The sequence below is a fragment of the Amblyomma maculatum genome, chromosome 1 (assembly GCF_055883805.1).
Source record: "Amblyomma maculatum isolate TAMU_Amacu chromosome 1, ASM5588380v1, whole genome shotgun sequence".
Lineage (NCBI taxonomy): Eukaryota > Metazoa > Arthropoda > Arachnida > Ixodida > Ixodidae > Amblyomma > Amblyomma maculatum.
The window spans coordinates 245,049,980-245,069,099 of record NC_139344.1 but is presented as its reverse complement, the minus strand read 5'-3'; the positions used below and the strand labels follow the sequence as shown (position 1 = coordinate 245,069,099).

Sequence of the window (19,120 nt, the reverse complement as noted above, 5' to 3'; positions counted from 1 at the left end):
CAAAGGCCGGCATACAACAGTAGTGTACGCACCTTGCGATGTCTCGGAGAGGTCTCTCTCTGGGCTCCGCTCGGACTGTCGCGCGAGCGCGGCCGTCGAAGCGGTGCCATGTTCCCGCCAAAAGGCGCCAATGAGAACAGCCACTGGGACGCCAGGACAGAGCTGTGGCCGAACGGCAGTGACAAGTCGTCCGAACATCTCTCCGCCGCCTCCCGTGGGAGAAAGGGAACGAGGAGAACAACAGGGCACGGGCGGCGGCCGCCCAAAGTGCAGCCGCCCCAAGCCCGAATCCCACAAGGATGGCTTTTTTATTCGCAGTCATTTATTTTCGGTAATTTTCATTTCAATATCTTCGCGATTTGTGGTGCCGCCAAAAGCGTAAGCCCATCGTGAGCGCTTCCAGACGGCGCCATGTTTGATCATATTTTGAAAACTTGGGCGATTGCCTGCACCATACTCTTCAACATAGGCCCACATAGCGATGGCTGCGCAAATTAAAGCAATATGTCCTCTAGTGCATGCGTCGTTCGCCAACGATTTCAGGCAGGATGCACTGCTACTGCAGCTGCAGAGGCTGTTTGGACTTCTCAAAAGTTGACTGTCTTGCAGACGAGGACTTCGTAGTCGGTGTAGCGATGCTCTTCGCCGCCGTAGGTGACTATCGCGCAGCGCTGAGAAGGCTGCAGCCTGCCGACAGTCTTCATTCCCTTGTAGAGAGCGCGTGCAACGTAGAGCGGCTCTCCATCAGAGGTCACACCCCCTTGGATTGCTCCGTTCGGCACTGCGCCATTAGTAGCCGCCTGCCACTCCAGGCATGCACCATCGCAGACGAGCGCCTGCGAACCAGAGTTAAAAAGCGGAGTGTGATTTCCCTGGCTTTGATTGGCAACACACTATGCCATCGATCAAACGGCATGAAGTAGTCATGAAGTCAGTAGGTTCTGAAGCTGAAAGTTACCTAATTTTTCTAATTTGGAGAAGTTCTCATCTTCATAGTTGATATCGGAGAATTAGCGAGCTTCACTTTATTTGTTGCGCTGTTCGTTAGCCATTCGTCGGAGCTTTAGCGCTCCCACCTGCTAAGTTTACTCTGAACGCTAAACTTCTACGTTTTGACGCAAGTAGCGGCCCACAAGGCCAAGAAGAAGATTCGAATTAACCCCAAACGGGGCCTGGAAGTGGAGGAAAAAAAGAAGCATTCCGAAGCAACCAAATGACGCAGATGTGGCAATAACACATGCGCCATCATTAAACGCCCGCCCTGGTGGTTCCCGACCCCCAATCAATCAAGACACCATTGGATTCAGGACATGGAGTCTCCATCTGTACAGAGCTTGGACCTATCCAAACGCTGTCACAAAAACCAAGCTTGAAACCTTTTACGTTTCTTAAAAAAAAAAGAGAAAGGAATGGTCAGTCTAGTAGTACTCCTCTCCCGGATACTTGAGTGCCGTGCCGGAGAGGGTAGGTAAGGGGGCCGGTTGAAACAATTAAGTTATAATGAAGTGACCTGAGAAAGGAATACACATCCTCGTAGGTTTACAAGCCTTTCGTATGCCATTCCATTTCCGTAATCAGGCCGATGGCACTCTGTTCGGCCTGTGTGGTTGTCTGACTGACGCGAAACGAAAGGTTGCATAGTTTTACACGATTATATCATGTTGGCATAATTAGCGTAATAATGTGCTAAACATGTAACATTGCATTGTTAAAACCTAGAAGTTTCATATAATGAAATTCCTTTCCTTGCCTTATCTATGCGAAAGACGCTTGAAAAACTCAAATATCGAAAAAAAAAAACCATACGATCAAGATGAAATTTCTGTATGTATTGATTCTGTTTGTCTTGTAGCTACTTGGCTTCAGGACAGGACATCTGCAACGTTGCACTTGCGTTCCGTGTGGGGATCGAGAGTGCGAGGCGCTGCATTCATGCAACATTCCGGGCCATCTGGGAACGACTGAAAGAAGTTTTCATGCAGGTGAGCTGCACCTTTGCTGAAAACTTTGTCACCCGTTGCATTTCATTGAAACTTCTGTATGGTGAGACAAGTACTACTGCACAACATCATTAATGCTCACCCACTCTGCTATGAAAGTGATTAGAAGTAGACTGTTAGATATGTACCCTTCATTTTAAAGTGCTTTGTTCTAAGCTTCACAGAGGCTTTGTGAGAGTTCCCAGCACTCTTAACATTTTGCTAGTTTCTGGTGTATTCTTTGCTAGCTTACAGCTAGCAAATCCAAAACTGTTTTTGTGTCCCAATATACCATTCTTATTGATTACATTCCAGTCTGTTGACTGCAGTGCTACGAGTTGGTATGCACATTGTGTACAGTCTTTGTCAAAAGTATACGGCCCACGGGTTTTGATTCTAAGCACCATATCTGGGCTCGTTGCACATCTCCAGCGTTCCAAACCTTGTAGATGATAAATCTCGTCCGAACTCTTCTCTAGCTTGTCTATTCCAGTATTGTTTACAGGAGCCTTGTTACAGGGTTTAGAAGTGAACACGCTGGGCTGTATATTATTGACAGACTGTACAGGACAGTATTATCCTATAATACTTATAAATTACAATTAAATACGAGCAGATGTAATGGACATCTATGCCACAGAGTGCAGCTATAGGTTTATGCATTAGAGGAACTTGATTAAAAGAGGGCGACTTAAGAGGCTCTAAACATATTTGTTATCATCTTTGTCAAGCTATACTTTTGAGAAGGTTCTTGGCTGTGAAAATTGAGAAAATTGTGTTATGCATATCTGTTGTTGGCTTTTGACTTTCTTTAAGATGACATATTTTGCCAGATTGCTGCTTTCCGTCTTAAAATAGCGCTGCTGTTTGCTTTCAGACTCCAACAAAGGAACAGTGGCAAGAAATTGCCGAAGATTTTGCCATTTGGTGGCAGTTCCCGAACTGCTTGGGAGCAGTCGATGGGAAACATGTTGCCATTGTTTGCCCTCCAAATTCTGGAAGCCGATACTACAACTACAAGGTAAAATTGCACATATTCGACTATTGTCATAAGGCAGTCATGTGTCCATGAACTGGCATCAACCAAATGATTCATGATTAGACATTTGGAACAAGATATAGCTGGGCAAATCATAGTTGAGTAAAGCAGTTAGCTTTATCATTGGGCAGTAGGTTAAAGTTTGTGACATGTGCTTGGTAAGGTGCATTTCGACATGTGCAAAATTCTTCAAATCGAGTCGTAGCAAGTCTGCTTATGTTATCAGGTCACAATGTAAATTATTACTGCAGGTTTTTATCAAGGTAGCTTATACCTCATTGTGAATAATGCCTCACCTCGAGAGCTAAAGTTGCTTCGACAGTGCATTTCACGCGATTGGCACAAAAGTTTTGTTCATTACTACAGAACTTTAGTAGATGCATGGACTGCTATATTATTTATTGCAGTTGAATTTGGCCTTTGCGTCATTACATTTATATTGTATTGTGTGCTGTCACTTGCACAGCCTTTCAGTTCAATATGTGCTATGCTTTTCATTTTAGGACTCAGTGGTGCTCATGGCAGTTGTGGACAGCCATTGCAAGTACATCCTCATCGATGTGGGCGCAGAAGGCCGGCTTAGTGATGGCGGAACGTTAAAGAAAAGTGACTTTGGTCGTGACCTGAATGATGGCATTCTCGACATCCCCAGGCTTGGGAAACTGCCCAGGTCACGAACAGTTGCACCGTATGGTTTCGTCGGTGACGTGGCATTCCAGCTGCGCACGGACTTCATGCGGCCATACCCTTTAAGGTGCCTAAATGACCAGAAGCGGATCTTCAATTACAGATTGAGCAGAGCACGGTATATAATAGAGAGTTTTAGAATAGGGGGCCCCAAGCTTTGGGGCCCCCAAGGAGCTTGGGGCGTCGAAATGCGCATGCGCATAGGGTGCCTCGATGCGCGCGCCCCCGCTTAGGGTGAGGTCACCCTTTGAACCACTCGACGCCGCCTCAAACTGTTTTCGCGCGCTCCCTCCGCCATTGTGTTGCCCGCGCCGACCTCGCCGCTCTGCTGTCGTGCGGGCGTCACTGCTAAGTGCCTGCGTTCGCGCGGCTTTCATCGCCGTGCAATGCCTGGATGTTGTGTTCCTCAATGCTCCAACCATGCGAGAAATGGTTGGAGGATGTTTCATTTTCCCAGAGACCCGAAAAGAAGGCTTCTGTGGCTGGTCCGGATCAAGCGTGACAAGTGGCAACCGACGAGCTCCTCATGTGTCTGTAGTGTAAGTGCCGCATGTTGGTTCAGTGCTGTTTTTGTTGCGATTTACCGCTTTTGCGTTTAGCCAGCTAAGTGTAGTACAAGATTTGTATTGGTCAGATGTCATTTTCGCACTATTCGTCTTGCTCGGCGTAAATAAAAAGGCACGCTTCCGCGCCGAACCGGTCATTGTCTGCTGCTTGCCTGTTTGCATCCGAAATTGCATGACACAATGTTTAAGCTCGTGAATGCGTACCAAACGTGCTTTCGCCGCTTCTGTTCATTAAAAAATAATTGCCTTTACGAGGCGCTTGTCAGAGAACCGCGGCCGGCACGAATCAAGGCACAGAGCACGACCACAAGCGAGGGCACATAAGCTGTGGCAATTACTCTGCATCTGGGTCGTCTAGGAGCCAACATGAATTCATTTACTTACGATTTTTTGAGTTTTTGACACGTATGCTGCGTTGGGTAGCTTGCGCTGCCTGTTAGCCCTATGCTTCGCCCAACGACACCGCACTAATTCAGTGAATGAGATAAACAGTATATGTTGTTATGTGCAGATTAAGGAGCTCATTCGATTGATTCGACTGATATATTTGGACTACGCTGTTGTCTTGCGTGCTGTTGTTTTCATTCTCGAGCAGGCAATGTGGGGCTAATTCCAATAACACATTCATCTGCAGGCTCATTTCGAAGACAAGAGCTTCGAACAAAACCGCGCGGACGGTTGGAAAAAACTCAAGCCCAATGCTGTCCCAACGGTGTTCCCATTCAAAGGTCAGATACCTCCTAACCTTGGTGTTTGCTACCATGTTGCTTATCGCCTCGTCGTCTACATTTGAAAATTTTACGTGATGAAGTGGTTGATTTGCATACGTGTTAAATTTTCTGCCGCGTCTTCTATGGACCCTTTTCAAAACTTTGGAGGTCAGCTTCTTGGCACAGCAAAATTCCTTCACCTTGGCCGCCAAACCAGCTTTGGAGTCAGAAAAATGTAGAATGCTGCAAACATATATAGTCTGAACAATGCGGCGTTCCTTTCCTTCACACGATACGCTGTCGGGATAAAGGGATTAGAACCAGTTTTGCCTAGCCACTCCTTTTTTTGAAGGAGGGTGAAAAACAGCTGCACCTGACGTTTAGGATGGGCCGCCATGGTGAAGAGTCCTTTGCAATGCAGAAAAGCTTACTTCGGAGTTTTGCAAAAGGACCACTATTTTAAATATGTAATGTGCTATTTTTCCTTATTTATATGCTTCCAGAACTTCCTAAAGAGCGAAGACCACCGAGGGACCGAAGTGTGCACATGCCTGCATTATTTAGTGATGACGCTGCCGCACAAGGTTCTTCACCAGAAGTGACAAACGTCCTTCCCTTAAATACGCAAGAAGATCCTCCAGCAGATTCATCGTCAGACGGAGTGATAAATGGGACATTGGTGGCTACAGAAAAAAGCAATGCTAGTGAGCAATTTACTTCGACCACCACGGATGTACGGCCTCAAGAAACTGCAGTGGCTCGTGCGACCCAACCCTTTGATTCTGGGGCAGCAGAGCTTTGGAAGAAGATAGCAGATCTCACAGCAGCCAATAATAAGCTGAAACAACACCACAGAGAATCTAAGAACACTGTAAAAAAACTACAGAAGCAGAATCGTAAGCTGCAGAAAGAGGCAGCTAATTTCTCACGAAATACGAAGTTTTTAAATGAAGACCAAATTCGTGCCCTTTCTCGGAACAACAATCGTGGCAATTCATGGTCAGCGCAAACAGTAAAGCAAGGCCTAAAAATTAAATTTGCGTGTGGAACCACTGGGTATGAAACGCTCAGAAAGATTGGCTACCCTCTCCCATCAAGCAGAACGTTAGCAAGAAGAATTGAGATCCTGAAGTTTCTGCCAGGTATCCTGCATGAAGTGATCGACGTAATGAGGTCCAAAGCAGAGGGAATGGAGGATGTGGAAAAAGACTGCGTTCTCTTTCTAGATGAAATGGAGATAGCACCCGGATTTGAACTCGACCGTGGAGAAGACGTGCTTTTGGGAGGAACGACCTTGCCCTCGAAGCCTGAAGAGGCAGCCAACCATGCTTTGGTCTTTATGCTAGGTGGGGTAAACCAAAGATGGAAGCAAGTGATAGCCTATGAATTTACTGGTAGGCACGTGGACGGCTCTGTACTCAAGACATATGTCCTGGAAATAGTTCAGATATGCAGCCAGATTTCTCTAAGAGTACGGGTAGTCACCTGTGACATGGGTGCAGCGAACCGCGCTATGTGGAGAGAATTTGGCTTTTCGAGTCACCGCCATTCAACAACTTCGTGCTCAATACCCCACCCAACCCTAGATGGGAAGGAACTTTTTTTCATCTCTGACCCAGCACATGTCCTTAAGAACCTGAAAGGACAGCTTCTAAGCTCTAAAGTTTTCACACTGAGTGATGATACAGTAAGCGAGAACGGATTGCCTTCCTCGAAGGTGAAACTAGAGCATGTACAGGCCGTCTTGGATTATGATGCTGCCAATGAACTTAAGGTAGCACCAAATTTATCAGAAAACCACATTAGTGGTGGACACTTCACCAAGATGAAAGTTGGAGTCGCTGTCCAGCTCTTCCGCGAAGCCCCGCCAGCTATTCGGTTCCTAATAAAAGAAGGAGTGATTGAGCCAGAGGCCGAAACAACAGCGTGGTTTATGGACCTCGTTTCTAGGTGGTACGCCCTTATGTCAGCGCGTCATCCCACCATGGCGCTAAGCCGCAGAAACATGACTAAATATCATGCCGCCTTAGACACACTGCGTATGGCAATAGACACGATCAGAGAACTCCAAATGGGCACTGGATCTCAGTGGAAGCCATCGCAAGCAGGGGTCCTAATTGCAACAACGGCTGTCCTTCGCCTTCAAGATGTGCTTCTTGGCAGTGAAGGGTATGAATTCCTTCTCACGAGCAGGCTGTTGCAAGACTGCCTAGAAAACCTTTTTTCTGTGGTGCGGCTCATGAAGCCAGTGCCCACTGCGTACGACTTGAAGTGCGCACTTCGACTCATCAGCGTCAGCCACTTTCTTCACACTCCTAGGTCGACAAGTTACGAGCTTGACGACCGGGAATACCTTGTCGATCTGCTTGCACACGCCAAGAAGGAAGGTACAGAAAACGAAATCGATGAAATCAATGATTCGGAAATCCTGTTCATTGAAGAGCTCACGTCAACCGAGTGCCGTATCTTGTTTTACCTTGGCGGTTTTATTTTGAAAGGAATTCTAAAATGCATAACTTGTGCGCAGTGCAAGGCTGCTCTCCTTGGCAACCCTGACGATGAGTATGCTTCCCTCACTGCACTCAAGGAGTACGTCAGGGATGGACAAAACCTCGTATATCCTAGCAGGGATGTAATGAAAACATTGAAAAACTATGAAGAGCATTTTACCGCCGTCAATTAATGGTGTACCGGCACATTTTTCACCATGAAGTCGCCACTTCGTTCTTTGATCGCATATCTTGAACAGATAGACAAGCCCCTTGTGAAGACTTGCATGGCTCACAAAGAGCGAATAAGAAAAATGTTGACTGCTGCGTATGCCAGAGTGAGGCTCCGAATTCATCTTCGCCAAATTCCGAGCCCTCATTCTAGTGGCCACGGAAGCAAAACTTGTGCTGGAGTCAGCCTTGCGTAACCAAGCCGGAATATGAAGTTCCGCGAAAGTTTTGCTTCGAAACCTGAATTCTGCACCTATGTATATATGCAATCACAACTGTTTCGTCAATTACAGTCATCTATTTAACATAGATGTCTACTTTGAAAAAGTGCAATAATGGTCGCGTTCCCATAAGCAGAAATATTGGTAACTTTATTGTGTGTTTTCATAACCACTGAATAAACGATTTCATGTTTGCTTGGGTAACAGTTTTTGTTTTCATCCAGGTATACCAAGACGAACAGGCGAGTGCTTATATTTTATTACCGTTGCTGATAATCGTTTTTTTTTTCAGAACGTGCGAAACCAAGACGCTGTGTCATTGACCGCGTCTGCTCAGTTTTCTTACCCATCCATTGCAGTCACCTGTATTGGGACATTCATAGCTACAAATTTAATAAAGAACGCCAAAGAAGCTTGGGCAGAAATCACCCGATGTGTTCCAGCAGTTCTAATAAACTTAGTAGTTTGAAATTAACTACAAAACAAGTGAACAGAATTAAATGCTTTCAATTGAGGGAGATGTGATCTAAAATAAATGTTCAACCCCCCCCCCTCCTCCACGCAGTGGATTGTGGCATTTTTCAAGCGTTTTGTTCTCGACATTAAACATGCGCAGGAATGATAACACCAACAGGGCTGCCAATGCCCGTGGTGGTATGCAGAATACGCCTTGTCATAACCGTCATCGAGATTTAACTGAAAAGCGACTCAAAACTTTTTATTTCATGATCCTCTGCTTAGTAACGGTTCCTTTCATCGGAATCTATCGCAAACCTCGGTAAATAAACGTTTTCAGGATTTTTTTTCCTTCTGCTTCTCTAGGAGTATGGTCGCTTCACTCGAGTAAGCGACCTGACGACGCAAATTTATGTTGGGACGGGTTGCTGTTTCCACGCACCAAAGGGTTCAGTGCATAAGAGATAGGTTTTGAACTCTAGCGATAGATTCTAGGAGAGCTTCACTGACATATTTGGCGCATATCTTGCATACCCGCTTTCATTGTTACTGTCGACGCCTTGATGTTGGCTGCTTGTCCTGTTTTTAAAAGCACAAGGCAGGCTCTCCAACAAAATTAAGTATTATATTCTCATGTAAAACAAAAGCGCACCAGAATATTCCTTATTTTTCTTACTTTAAGCGCCCGCGGCAAGCCAGAAGCGAGCAGACCTCCCCCCACGAGAACGAAACCTGTATGCCGCGGGCGCGAGAATGGCGGCCGCCGTAGCAGACGACGCCGCTGTCCTCACCCTGAGCGGAGGCGCGGGCATCGAGGCACCCTACATGCGCAGAACGTAAGGCGCGCTTGGGGTCTTGGGTTAACGCTTGGGGCGGCCCCTATTTTTCCAAAATAGCGTTCGCCCCAAGCCGCCGTTGGGTCGCTTGGGTTACGGCAACATGGCGGCGCTCGGCCAAGCGGCGGCCGCTCGCCTCGGCACACATTCGTCGTCACCGCTCCATGGTGTTACGCGTTCATGGAAAACGAAAGGCCAACGAAGCTTATGCTATGTCTTATGATGCCCGCACAACCAAATTTTAGCGATAAAACGCGCTATATTTTCAGATTGCTTCCGGATTTACCGAGCTGTTAGGCTTAGCGAGTTCGCCTCCTTTGGTTGCCATGGGGACCAGACGGCGGAAAGCGCGGAAGGTTCAAATGAGGTTTCCCGGTCTCGGCCTGGATTGACTATTGGCCGATTTCGTCTTGTCTGACGAAAACGGTTTATATAACCGGTAGTCTTAAGATAGTTTTTGCACAATAATAGTACTTTTTGATGAATAATATAACGTTGTTTGCTTTTATATATTAAAATGCTTTTCCTTGGCTACCGTCGTGGCGCTGCAATCGACGAACGTAAGCCCGGCTCCGCTGCGTCGGGAAAACCCCTATTCTAAAACTCGCGGCTCGGCTAGCACGTTGCGCTGCCGCGCGCTATTTCCTTGGGGGCCCCAAGCCTTGCGTCCCCCTATTCTAAAACTCCCTATTAGCATTGTTTGATCTAACTTTATAAAGCGTAATTGTAATCAGGTTATATATAGAAAGAGGCGTAATTTGGAAATTTCTTACTTTATCCCAAATTGAAATGAGATATTTTTCAATAGTCTCCATGGTTAGTTCCGAAGCATCTGTGCAAAAGTAATTGGGTTCATTATTGTAAAAACCAGTGCCCTCCAGCATCTTCCAGTATTAAGCCAGTATGTTTTTCACACTGCTTTTGGCTGGGGACGCTGGAAATCTGACGGTGATAGAAAATGCTGGCAAAGTAGCGTGCATGTGCTGGAGCCACATTTGTCCTAGTATCATTTTGGAAATGGTCAGAATGTAGGAAACTGGAGGCCTAGACATATGTAAAATGAAAACTTTGGTCTCGGTAAGCATTGTTTGAACTCCTTGCACACCTGGATAGAGAATGAAGACAGCTTCTTCTTTCGAGAGTTTAGTTGGGAGAGTTGGACTTTCATAAGAAACCACAGGCTTCAAACAAGACCTTCACATTAGTGAGCACGCCCTTGCACCGGCCAAGTTGAAACATCAGAACAAAAGCTAGGAGAAGAACAGCCTTTCTTTATGGTATAGCACCAGGATGCTGGCACAAGTGGTGCTGGCTCTCGCTATAGGGTTTGAAGCCAGAAGTTCGAATAAATGCATTTTCATAGTATCATATTCCCTTGACTGTATCCGTATACCCCTGTCTGCATGCATTTAAATATATGTTTGCTGAACATGGCAAGCTTTTCACTTTACTATGGGCTGAAATGGTCTTTTTTTTTTTTTTCAGAAGGTGCGCTGAAAATGCTTTCGGCATAACTGCGACCAGGTGGCGAGTACTACTGCGGACTATCCCACTGCGCCCCGAGAATGTTGACTATGTTGTCAAAGCCGCTTGTGTCTTGCACAACTTCCTAACTGTGAGAAATCCTCGGGCGGACGCGTTCACAGACAGAGAGGACGCATTTGGGAACGTTGTGGAAGGACACTGGCGGCAAGGCATCCAAGGGGCATTGGGGGATGGTTCGCAGCCCCGGTACTTCTCACTTGCTCCAACACACGCCAGAAACCACCATTCTGATGCCGCTACAGCTAGAGATTTGTTTGCTGCCTACTTCTACAGCGCTGTTGGCGAAGTCTCCTGGCAGTGGCAGCAACCAGGAGTCTCGATGGATGCTGCATTGAGACGAGTGCCAAACCAGTAGCCTCATGCGTGCTAGCAAAGGTAACATATGCTTAAGCATATAAAGATGTGCTGCTCTAACTTGTGCCTTCTGCTTACAGGCTTTGCTATTTGGGAACTCAGGTTTGGTGGTTCAGTCGAGCCCACTTTGTTCTGGTTACAAAGTATGGCCACACAAAAGTTAACAGTCATGGCACTGTTTCCTATAGCAATATCTCTGTTTACTACAATGATTTCTTTTTGCATTATTGCGAACAGCAGACAACACCAACTACTGGAGCCAGCAGTAAGGGGAAAAGCTGGAGGTTCTAGTGAAAATTCGAGCATCCACAGCAGACTGCACACCATGCACATATCATTTCGCGCGAGGCTCTTCAACACCTTAAGATTAGTCGAATTATGCTTACTGACGTGGAGAAAAGAGCCCGCATATCTTTTTCTTTTTTTTTTTTTTGCTATAGGCAACCTGCAATGAAGTTTGCTGTGTCGATCGCCACGCCGTAACACATATCCTAGCGAGAAGAGCAAATACCTCTGAGGCGGCTTTTTAGCTTTTTAGGGCATTTTCACGCCACCTGCATGAGCTTACAGGATCATCTAGCACGCTCTGTCGAAGCTTTGCGTGACGTGTGTCAGATAATTAGGATACATCCAAAGCGCCTGGGCCCTTATCTGTCAAACGCGTATCTATAATACTGCTGAACGTGCTCGGTCATTTATCGTGAACCAAGTGGCTAACAGCAGCATTTTTGAGTCACGCTGCAGGACAATTACAGCGCTACCTATGCAGTGCAGGTTCCCTATATGCAGTACCTATTTCTCTGTGACAAAAATGTTGGCTAGCTTTGTGTACAGCAAACAAAGCTGACAGCTAGGCTATGGCTTTTCTCTAAACCAGGTAACAAGTTCCTGCCAGGCTTAAGTGTTTGAATCTTCATGTACCTTTCCTTTTTCACAAACCTGATCGTAGCAAGGGTATTTCCTTGCCACTTGAATATTGTGTTGTCTCTATTGCAATAAGCTGACAGGAAGTGAAGTAGCAGGAATCCATGAGCATAGTAGGGTCAAATTTTTGATCAGGACAGAAAAGCCTTGGGTTGATGAAGTTTGTATGCATGCATGGCTAAAAAAAAGCAATCAATGCTCCGCATGAAAAAGATGGGCAGGATGAGAATTTCCATCCAATGGGGATTTATTGATTTAGAGTATGCTCTTTGTTTTCATGCCAAGTCTATTACAAGAAAAGGAGGAAATTATTCTTGGAAATTAACATTGCTGTTACGTTAGAACTGTTACGGGCACACTGGGGCTAGCTATTTTAACTGTGTACACATATTTAGCATGCTACTTGCATGGTCAGTTGTTTTGTATCATGGCGTTCCTGCAAGCTTGTCTGGGGATTTTAATGCATGTATGCTTCTTCAAACACCTGTAATTTTTTTAGCCATATTAGTGCTGCCTTTGTACTACATGCACTAGAGATAATTGATTCTTTTCTCAGAAACAAAGCAGCTATTCGTGCTTTCTTCATATTCTGTGCATCAGATGAAAAGTCAGTTAAATGTTCAAGCAAGACCCATTCACTCATATGTGGGAATGCATATCAATATGCCCATCTTTTATTGGGACAGGTCCTGGAAAAGTTCCAGGATCCTTATTTGCATGCGGGTTTGCTCAGCCGCCGGTAGCCTTTTTAATCTTTTCGCTACAGATAGAGAGAAAAGGTCGCATTCATCATGCTCTTTGCTTATTGTGTGGAGTGCGTCTGTAAGTTTCCCAACATGGCTGGCTAACGTGGCATCGTCAGCCTTATTTGTGTGTTTTTTACGCCTCTTTTCTTGTGTAGGCACTGGCTGGGGCATAAGAACTTCCCGCACTGGCGAGTGCTGCTGTGGAGAAGCATGCTGAGACAAGGCATCCAAATCCCAGTCTTCAAAAGGGTCCACTTCTTCAACTTCTACAGTGTTGGTGCTGTGTTGATGCCCTTCACTGCACTCTAGCACTACACTGGCCTCTGGAACAACACTGGCGCTCAGCATTATGTGCGCCTCGGACACCGAGGTTGATGCGCTGCTGGAGCCAGCTTCTTTGCTCATTTGCCGAGGCTTGTAGTTGCCTGAAGTCCTGCATATATCAAAGGAGCAAACATTAAACATGTATATAACGCATGAACTTGCATAATACATGTCACTGCTTGTAAAAATGTTTTCTGTACATCTCGCAAACTTTTGCCAGTCACTTGTTACCGGTCGCTTAGGACCATTGCACCTGAACTTACTTCCATCCTGTACGCTGTTTTTCTGTATATGTTTTCCTGTATATCCTTGCCATTTTTGCATCTTTTTTTTTTCACAGACTCATACACATTATTAAGTTTATATTGCTTCATGACCCAGTTTACATGGCTTTCTCATATGTGAACAAAACCCTTTTACCTTTTTGAAACCGTGTCATTCCGTTGTAATGCTTCTGTGGCTGCCATTGTACGGACTAAATTGAATGCCTTTCCACAATCCCCAAAAAGTCAAATTTAGTATATGACAAACTGTAATATATTCGTTTCTTCTTTCCACAGTGCATTGCTGTGTCCTAAGTTTTAGCTCAATACAAGTGTTGATAGCATCAGTGCAGTGCTTTGTCTTTCATTCTTTTGCCTCTATTTTTCTGATGGCACTCTAGGAACTGTAATAAATGGAAGCCTTATAGCTGGTTACCCATCCTTGGAACTTAAGTCATTGAGTTAATAATAAAAGGTACTCTACTGTTGCCACTCCTCTCTTCTGGTTACTAGCGGAGCTTATATGCTGTCGTAGAGCCAATTTCCAGCCTTTCTGTTTGGCTTGACAGATCTGCAAGGCCTATGATGTGCAACATATCAGGGAAGGCACTTATTTCAGTGCCATGCTATCATTTCTTTACATTTGCAGTAATAAACTTTGTGGGAAGGCACATACCACCGCTCCTTCCCCTCCTGGCTACGACGCGGCGGCGAGAGTGAGGCGCGGCCTCTCCTCTCCACATCACGTGACAGCCTCCTTCCCCCTCTCTCCCTCGACTGCTGTGGCGAGGGAGGCGTGCGCTTTGTGTGGGTGTGGTGGTGTGCCACCTCGACAGAGCGGACCGGACGGGCGAGCAGTGCGGACGCGTCCGGAAAAGAGAGACTGGAACCAGGTGAACTGAATTGCTTGATCGCGCGTGCGCGACTGAAGAAAACCATTAAACCGGTTACCCTTTGGTCCTCGGTGTTCGTGTTGTTCTTGGGGGCCACCACTGTGGTCTGAGCTAGCGGAGCGTTGTTTGCTCTGAGAACGGAGCCGCAGCCCTGTAGAGAAGCCCACATTTTGGCGCACCAACGTGGGTCCTTGTTGGCGTTCCAGCGGGGAAAGCTAGCTCTGTATGAACAACATGACCAGCCCGCGCTATGGGCTGTCTGACCTAATGATGTTGGCCGACGTCTGCGGCCAAGCTCGGGAGATCTCGAGCATTAGCCATTTGGCTACATCAAATCCAACCGCCGATGCCATGTTGGGAGGTCAATGCGACGTGTTGCATGATGCCGCAGGCGCGGCTGCCGTCCGAAACGTTGCGCCGGGCATTCCCGGTAAGCACATCGAGCCGGAACAGTCCAATGGCTGTGGCTATAGAAGTTCCGTTCTTTTGAACGTGTCCCCTGGCGCACCCGCCGATGCAGCTCGCACTAGTATGTTCGCGCCGCGAACTCCTGGCCAGCTTCCGAAGCCCGTGCCCAGTGGCAGTGGCTTCCAGGCCCAATCGCTCCGCCATGTAACAGGTGCCAAACGAGTCTTAATACAGGCAATCCTGAATTACTCGTACAGCCCTCGCCCGTCGGCGGCGGCTACTCTTTGCTCCTTTCACCCGCTGCGCACGCAGGCTGGCCCGGTGGCCAAATTGCGTCTACACCCGCCAATGCTGCGAGCGCTCCCCGTCCTTTGACGGAGAGGCATGCAGCGTACCCAGCATCGGGAGATCCCGAGTTGCATCACAAGCTACTGCCCGTTGGCGAAGGCTTTATTCCCCCCGGTATTCAGTCGGAATGGCCCATTGGCCTCGATTGGAGAACGCCCGCAACAGCGGCACGCGCATCACATTCGACGGCTAGTGAGCGCGCAGTATGTCACCCGGAGGGAGACGCCGCAAACGTCCTCGCATTCGCTTTGCAACAGCTGCTGAAGCAGGCGCACTCGCCTGGCCCTCGGATCGGCGTACCGATACCGACATACAGTGGCTACAGCGACACGCAGAGCGCAAATGACTTCCTACTGGCCTTGCGCCGGTATGAGCTTGCGAGTGACCTGAGCGATATTTTGAGACGAGTTTTGCCAGTTGCACTCGTCGATCAAGCCGCCCGGTGGTACCTATTGGTAGGCCACAAAGCGAGCACTATGTCTGACTTTCGACGCTTGTTCAGGGAGGAGTTCCTTCCGTACGATTACAAGCAGCGAATGCGGCGAGAACTGGAGCTGCGGACACAGGCACCTGATGAATCGCTTGTAGAGTTCGTACGAGCGATGCAGGAATTGTACGAGTACGCCGACACGGAAGCTTCGCATTCGGAGCGAGTGGAACGCGTCCTCCGCCAGTGCCACCCCACATTTGCGCTTTACTTGAGCAGCTGCCGATTCAGCGACCTGAACAAGCTTGCCATTTGTGGTTTCCTACGTGGACATAAGCCACCAACCACCGCGGGTTCGAGCGTCGCGCGAGCCAAAACCCCGATCAGCCGTTACCACGCGCACCCTGAAACACCGCAGCGCGCATTCAACCTCCACCGGGAGGAGAGCACTTCGCTGCAAGGACACCAACCTCCAAGTTCACGAAGGAGACGTTTATTGAAACGCCATCCTCCCGCGGCACATACACACACACACACACGCACACACATATACAATATACAAAACGCACAAGTGACACGGAGTGCGCCGCAAGCACGCAAGGGCGTGCTGTGATCTCTCTCTCGCAGTGACCAGAGGGTTCCTTTGAGAGAGAGCGGGCAACCACCGCAAGGTACGCCTGTCGCGGATCGTTGGATCACGATCGACAGGCTCGAGCTTCGCTCTCAGGTGAGACCCGGAGCAGTCGAACTCGAGTACACACTGGTCTGCGCGGACAAAGGCCGGCAGACAAGAACAGTAGCGTACGCACCTTACGATGTCTCGGAGGAGTCTCCCTCTGGGCTCCGCTCGGACAGTCGCGCGAGCGCGGCTGTCGAAGCGGTGCCGTGTTCCCGCCAAAAGGCGCCAATGAGAACAGCCACTGGGACGCCAGGGCGGAGCTGTGGCCCGAACGACAGTGACAAGTCGCTCGAGCCCCTCTCCGCCGCCTCAGGCGGGAGAAAGGGAACGGGGAGAACAACTGGGAAGCGGGCGGCGGCCGCGCAAAGGGCAGCCGCAGCAAGCCCGAATCCCACATCCTCCTCTCCTTAATTGCCCTCCTACCCATCAGCGAAAGCAAGCGGCAGGTCCCCAGCATGAAGAAAAGAATGCTATCCTCACGCAACAAGTCAACTACGCTTCAGCTCCAGCCAAAAAGATCTCGAAACACGGACACTCAAGAAAGACAAACACCAACAAGGCACACACAAAAAGCAAAACAAAAAAAAAAAAGGATAAGATGACCTGAAGAATAATATGTAAAGTTCCGAATATGAAGTAAATACGAAAGTGTCAGCGGCAAAGTTCCAAAGTTCGACACAGTTCGTCGGTGCAGCACAGAGAGCCGGCGGTAACCGGCGACTCACCGCTCGTCGACTTCTGGGTGGCCAGTTGGCAGCTGCTGGCTGCAGACGATCTCCGATCGCAGTCGGTGCGGGAACAGTGAACACGCGGAAGGGGGGCCCCGGAAACTTCTCGGCGGCCATCCAAGACGCACATGTGGTGACCGCGCGGGACGTTTTTTTTTTTTTTTTTTTCGCTCAGCACACGCGGGCTTTCTTTCCACCGCGCTCAGCACACGCCGGCAAACACACGCCGCAACGTCGTCGCCTCCGCTCCCGGGCACGCTCACCAACAGCAACGCACACACCGCACAAAGTGTTACGCCGAGCTTCAGCGGCAACCTGTCCCGAGCACCTTCGCAGCCTCGGCGGTCTTGGGTGAAGGGGAAGGGGCATGGTCCACGCTGCTTGTCCCCCAACTACCCCAACTTCCCCTCTATACGCACCGAACACAGCCGCGCGACGGGCATGCTTAATGAGCCACCGTCGCGTGTTTAAAAGGAAAGAGGAGAAAAGACGCGCTCTGTAAAAGAAAGCACTCACTGTACAATAGGTGAAGCGAGAACGGAATAAAATAAACAACACAAAACAAAGATGCTAGAAGAGACAAAATTCAATAACACAATAACGCACAGAGGCTGGAACTAAGCGGGACAGAAAGGGGACGGCCGACGTTGTTTCCGGGTAGGGTCCGACGAGAAAGCTCGCTCGGTGAGGCGATATGCCTTCGGGTGCGGAAAAAGTCCGCCGTCCGGCATTAAATCACACAGGTGACCGTCGCCTCAGATTGTACCGGTGCGGGGCACGCTTGCGTTCCGCCGCATCGGGTGTGCCTCGTCGCTTGCCTGTGGTGACAATGGGCACCGACGCAAGCTCGTCAGACCGCGACACATAGGCCTTCAGGTCTGCGATGTGGGCACGGCTGGTTTTCCCCGTAGAGGAATCCTCCAGCAGGTACGCGAGTGGCGACCAGACTTTGACCACTCGGTACGGACCAAGCCACTTAGGAGCAAGCGCGGCTGAGAACCCCTTGCTCGCGTCACTAAGAGCGTGGTTGCGCTTCAGGACAAGATCGCCCACCTGAAATGTCAGGCTGCGGTGCTTGCGGTCGTACTGAACCTTCTGCTGGGCTCTGGCCGTCGCCAAACTCTGTCTTGCTCTGCTGAGAGCCCGACACAGCCGGTCCCGAAGCGTTGACGCATAAGCAGAGCAGTCTGCTCGCGCCTTCTCATCCTCGAGCTGCTGGCTCTGAACGACGCCTGACATCGGATTCGCCAGCTCCCTTCCGAAATTGAGGAAGGCGGGAGAGAAACCAGTTGAGCGATTCTCAGCTGTTCGAATGGCGAACGCGAACTCACTCAAATGGTCTGCCCAGTCTTTTTGACACTCGGCAAAGGCCGTAAGCATTGGTTTGAGCGTTCTGTTGATCCGCTCGGTCAGATTAGACTGGGGATGGTAGGGTGAAGTGGTGTAGTGCTCGATTCCGAGGGAACGGCAGGTATTACCGAACACCCGAGCCGTGAAGTAGGACGCATTGTCCGTGATCAGCCGTTCCGGAAAGCCGAAGCGACAGAACACTTTCTGGAGTTTATCCAGCACCGCTCGCGCTGTCACTTTCCGAAGGGGGTACAACTCGACCCACTTGGAAAAATGATCAACGACTACCATCAGGTAAATGAACCCCTGCTTGCTTCTGGGGAAAGGCCCCATCAAATCGCAGGTGGCCATCTGCCACGGACGCACACTGTCAATTGGTTTCATCATGCCCGGTGGCTTGCCACCCCTTGACTTCACCGTTTGACAGACATGGCAGGAACGGCAATAGCGGAAAATGTCGCGCTTCATGCCGGGCCACGTCACCGATTGACTCAGTTTTGTGAAAACTTTGGAGCCACTCAGGTGACCGGCAAGTGGCTCGTCGTGAGAGAATCGCAACAGAGCGCCTCTCAGACTTTTGGGGATAACCACTTTAAATGGGTCAATGGACTCATCATCTGTGGCTATGTACTTCAGCAGGAGCCCGTCATGGTCCAGCAAATATGAGTCCCCGGGGCTCGCCGCGACACACGCTGGCTCTTGCCCCGCTGCGCCCGCTACAGGACAAGTAGCGTCACGGCGCTCCGTCTCCCTGAGACCGTCGCTAACCTCGCGACAAAAGGAGTCATTTTGCTGGGCCGTCAGTAGCTCTTTGCGGCTGAACACGATTCCAGTCATCCCAGAGGGGAGCCTGTTTTCGTCCCCGCGCAGGTTAGCCGCCAAAACTTCGCTCGCTAGCCTCGGCGCATCTGGGGTGC

At 48.9% G+C, this 19,120-nt stretch overlaps 2 protein-coding genes across 2 annotated transcripts in view; one reads left to right on the top strand and one right to left on the bottom strand.

The window, feature by feature from the left end:
• Positions 1-302: 302 nt before the first annotated feature.
• LOC146206127 (pfs47 receptor-like) overlaps positions 303-19,120 on the bottom strand; it is a 66,493-nt gene continuing 47,675 nt past the window's right edge. Inside the window, exon 3 of the mRNA XM_084590758.1 lies at positions 303-836. Coding sequence (XP_084446884.1) covers positions 588-836 — 249 coding nt within the window. The 3' untranslated portion in view covers positions 303-587. The remainder of the gene's footprint in view (positions 837-19,120) is intronic.
• On the top strand, positions 926-14,329 carry LOC146206129 (uncharacterized). The gene is made up of 6 exons (XM_084587555.1): positions 926-930; positions 1,853-1,982; positions 2,857-3,000; positions 3,522-3,772; positions 10,700-11,134; positions 12,939-14,329. The coding sequence occupies exons 1-5, from the start codon at positions 926-928 to the stop codon at positions 11,112-11,114; spliced, it is 945 nt and encodes a 314-aa protein (XP_084443681.1). The 3' UTR covers positions 11,115-11,134; positions 12,939-14,329.

Coding starts and splice junctions, on each gene's coding strand:
- LOC146206129 (XM_084587555.1), top strand. Junction 3,001..3,521: donor GCCGATACTACAACTACAAG/GTAAAATTGCAC, acceptor TTTTCATTTTAG/GACTCAGTGGTGCTCATGGC. Junction 3,773..10,699: donor ATGCGGCCATACCCTTTAAG/GTGCCTAAATGA, acceptor TTTTTTTTTCAG/AAGGTGCGCTGAAAATGCTT.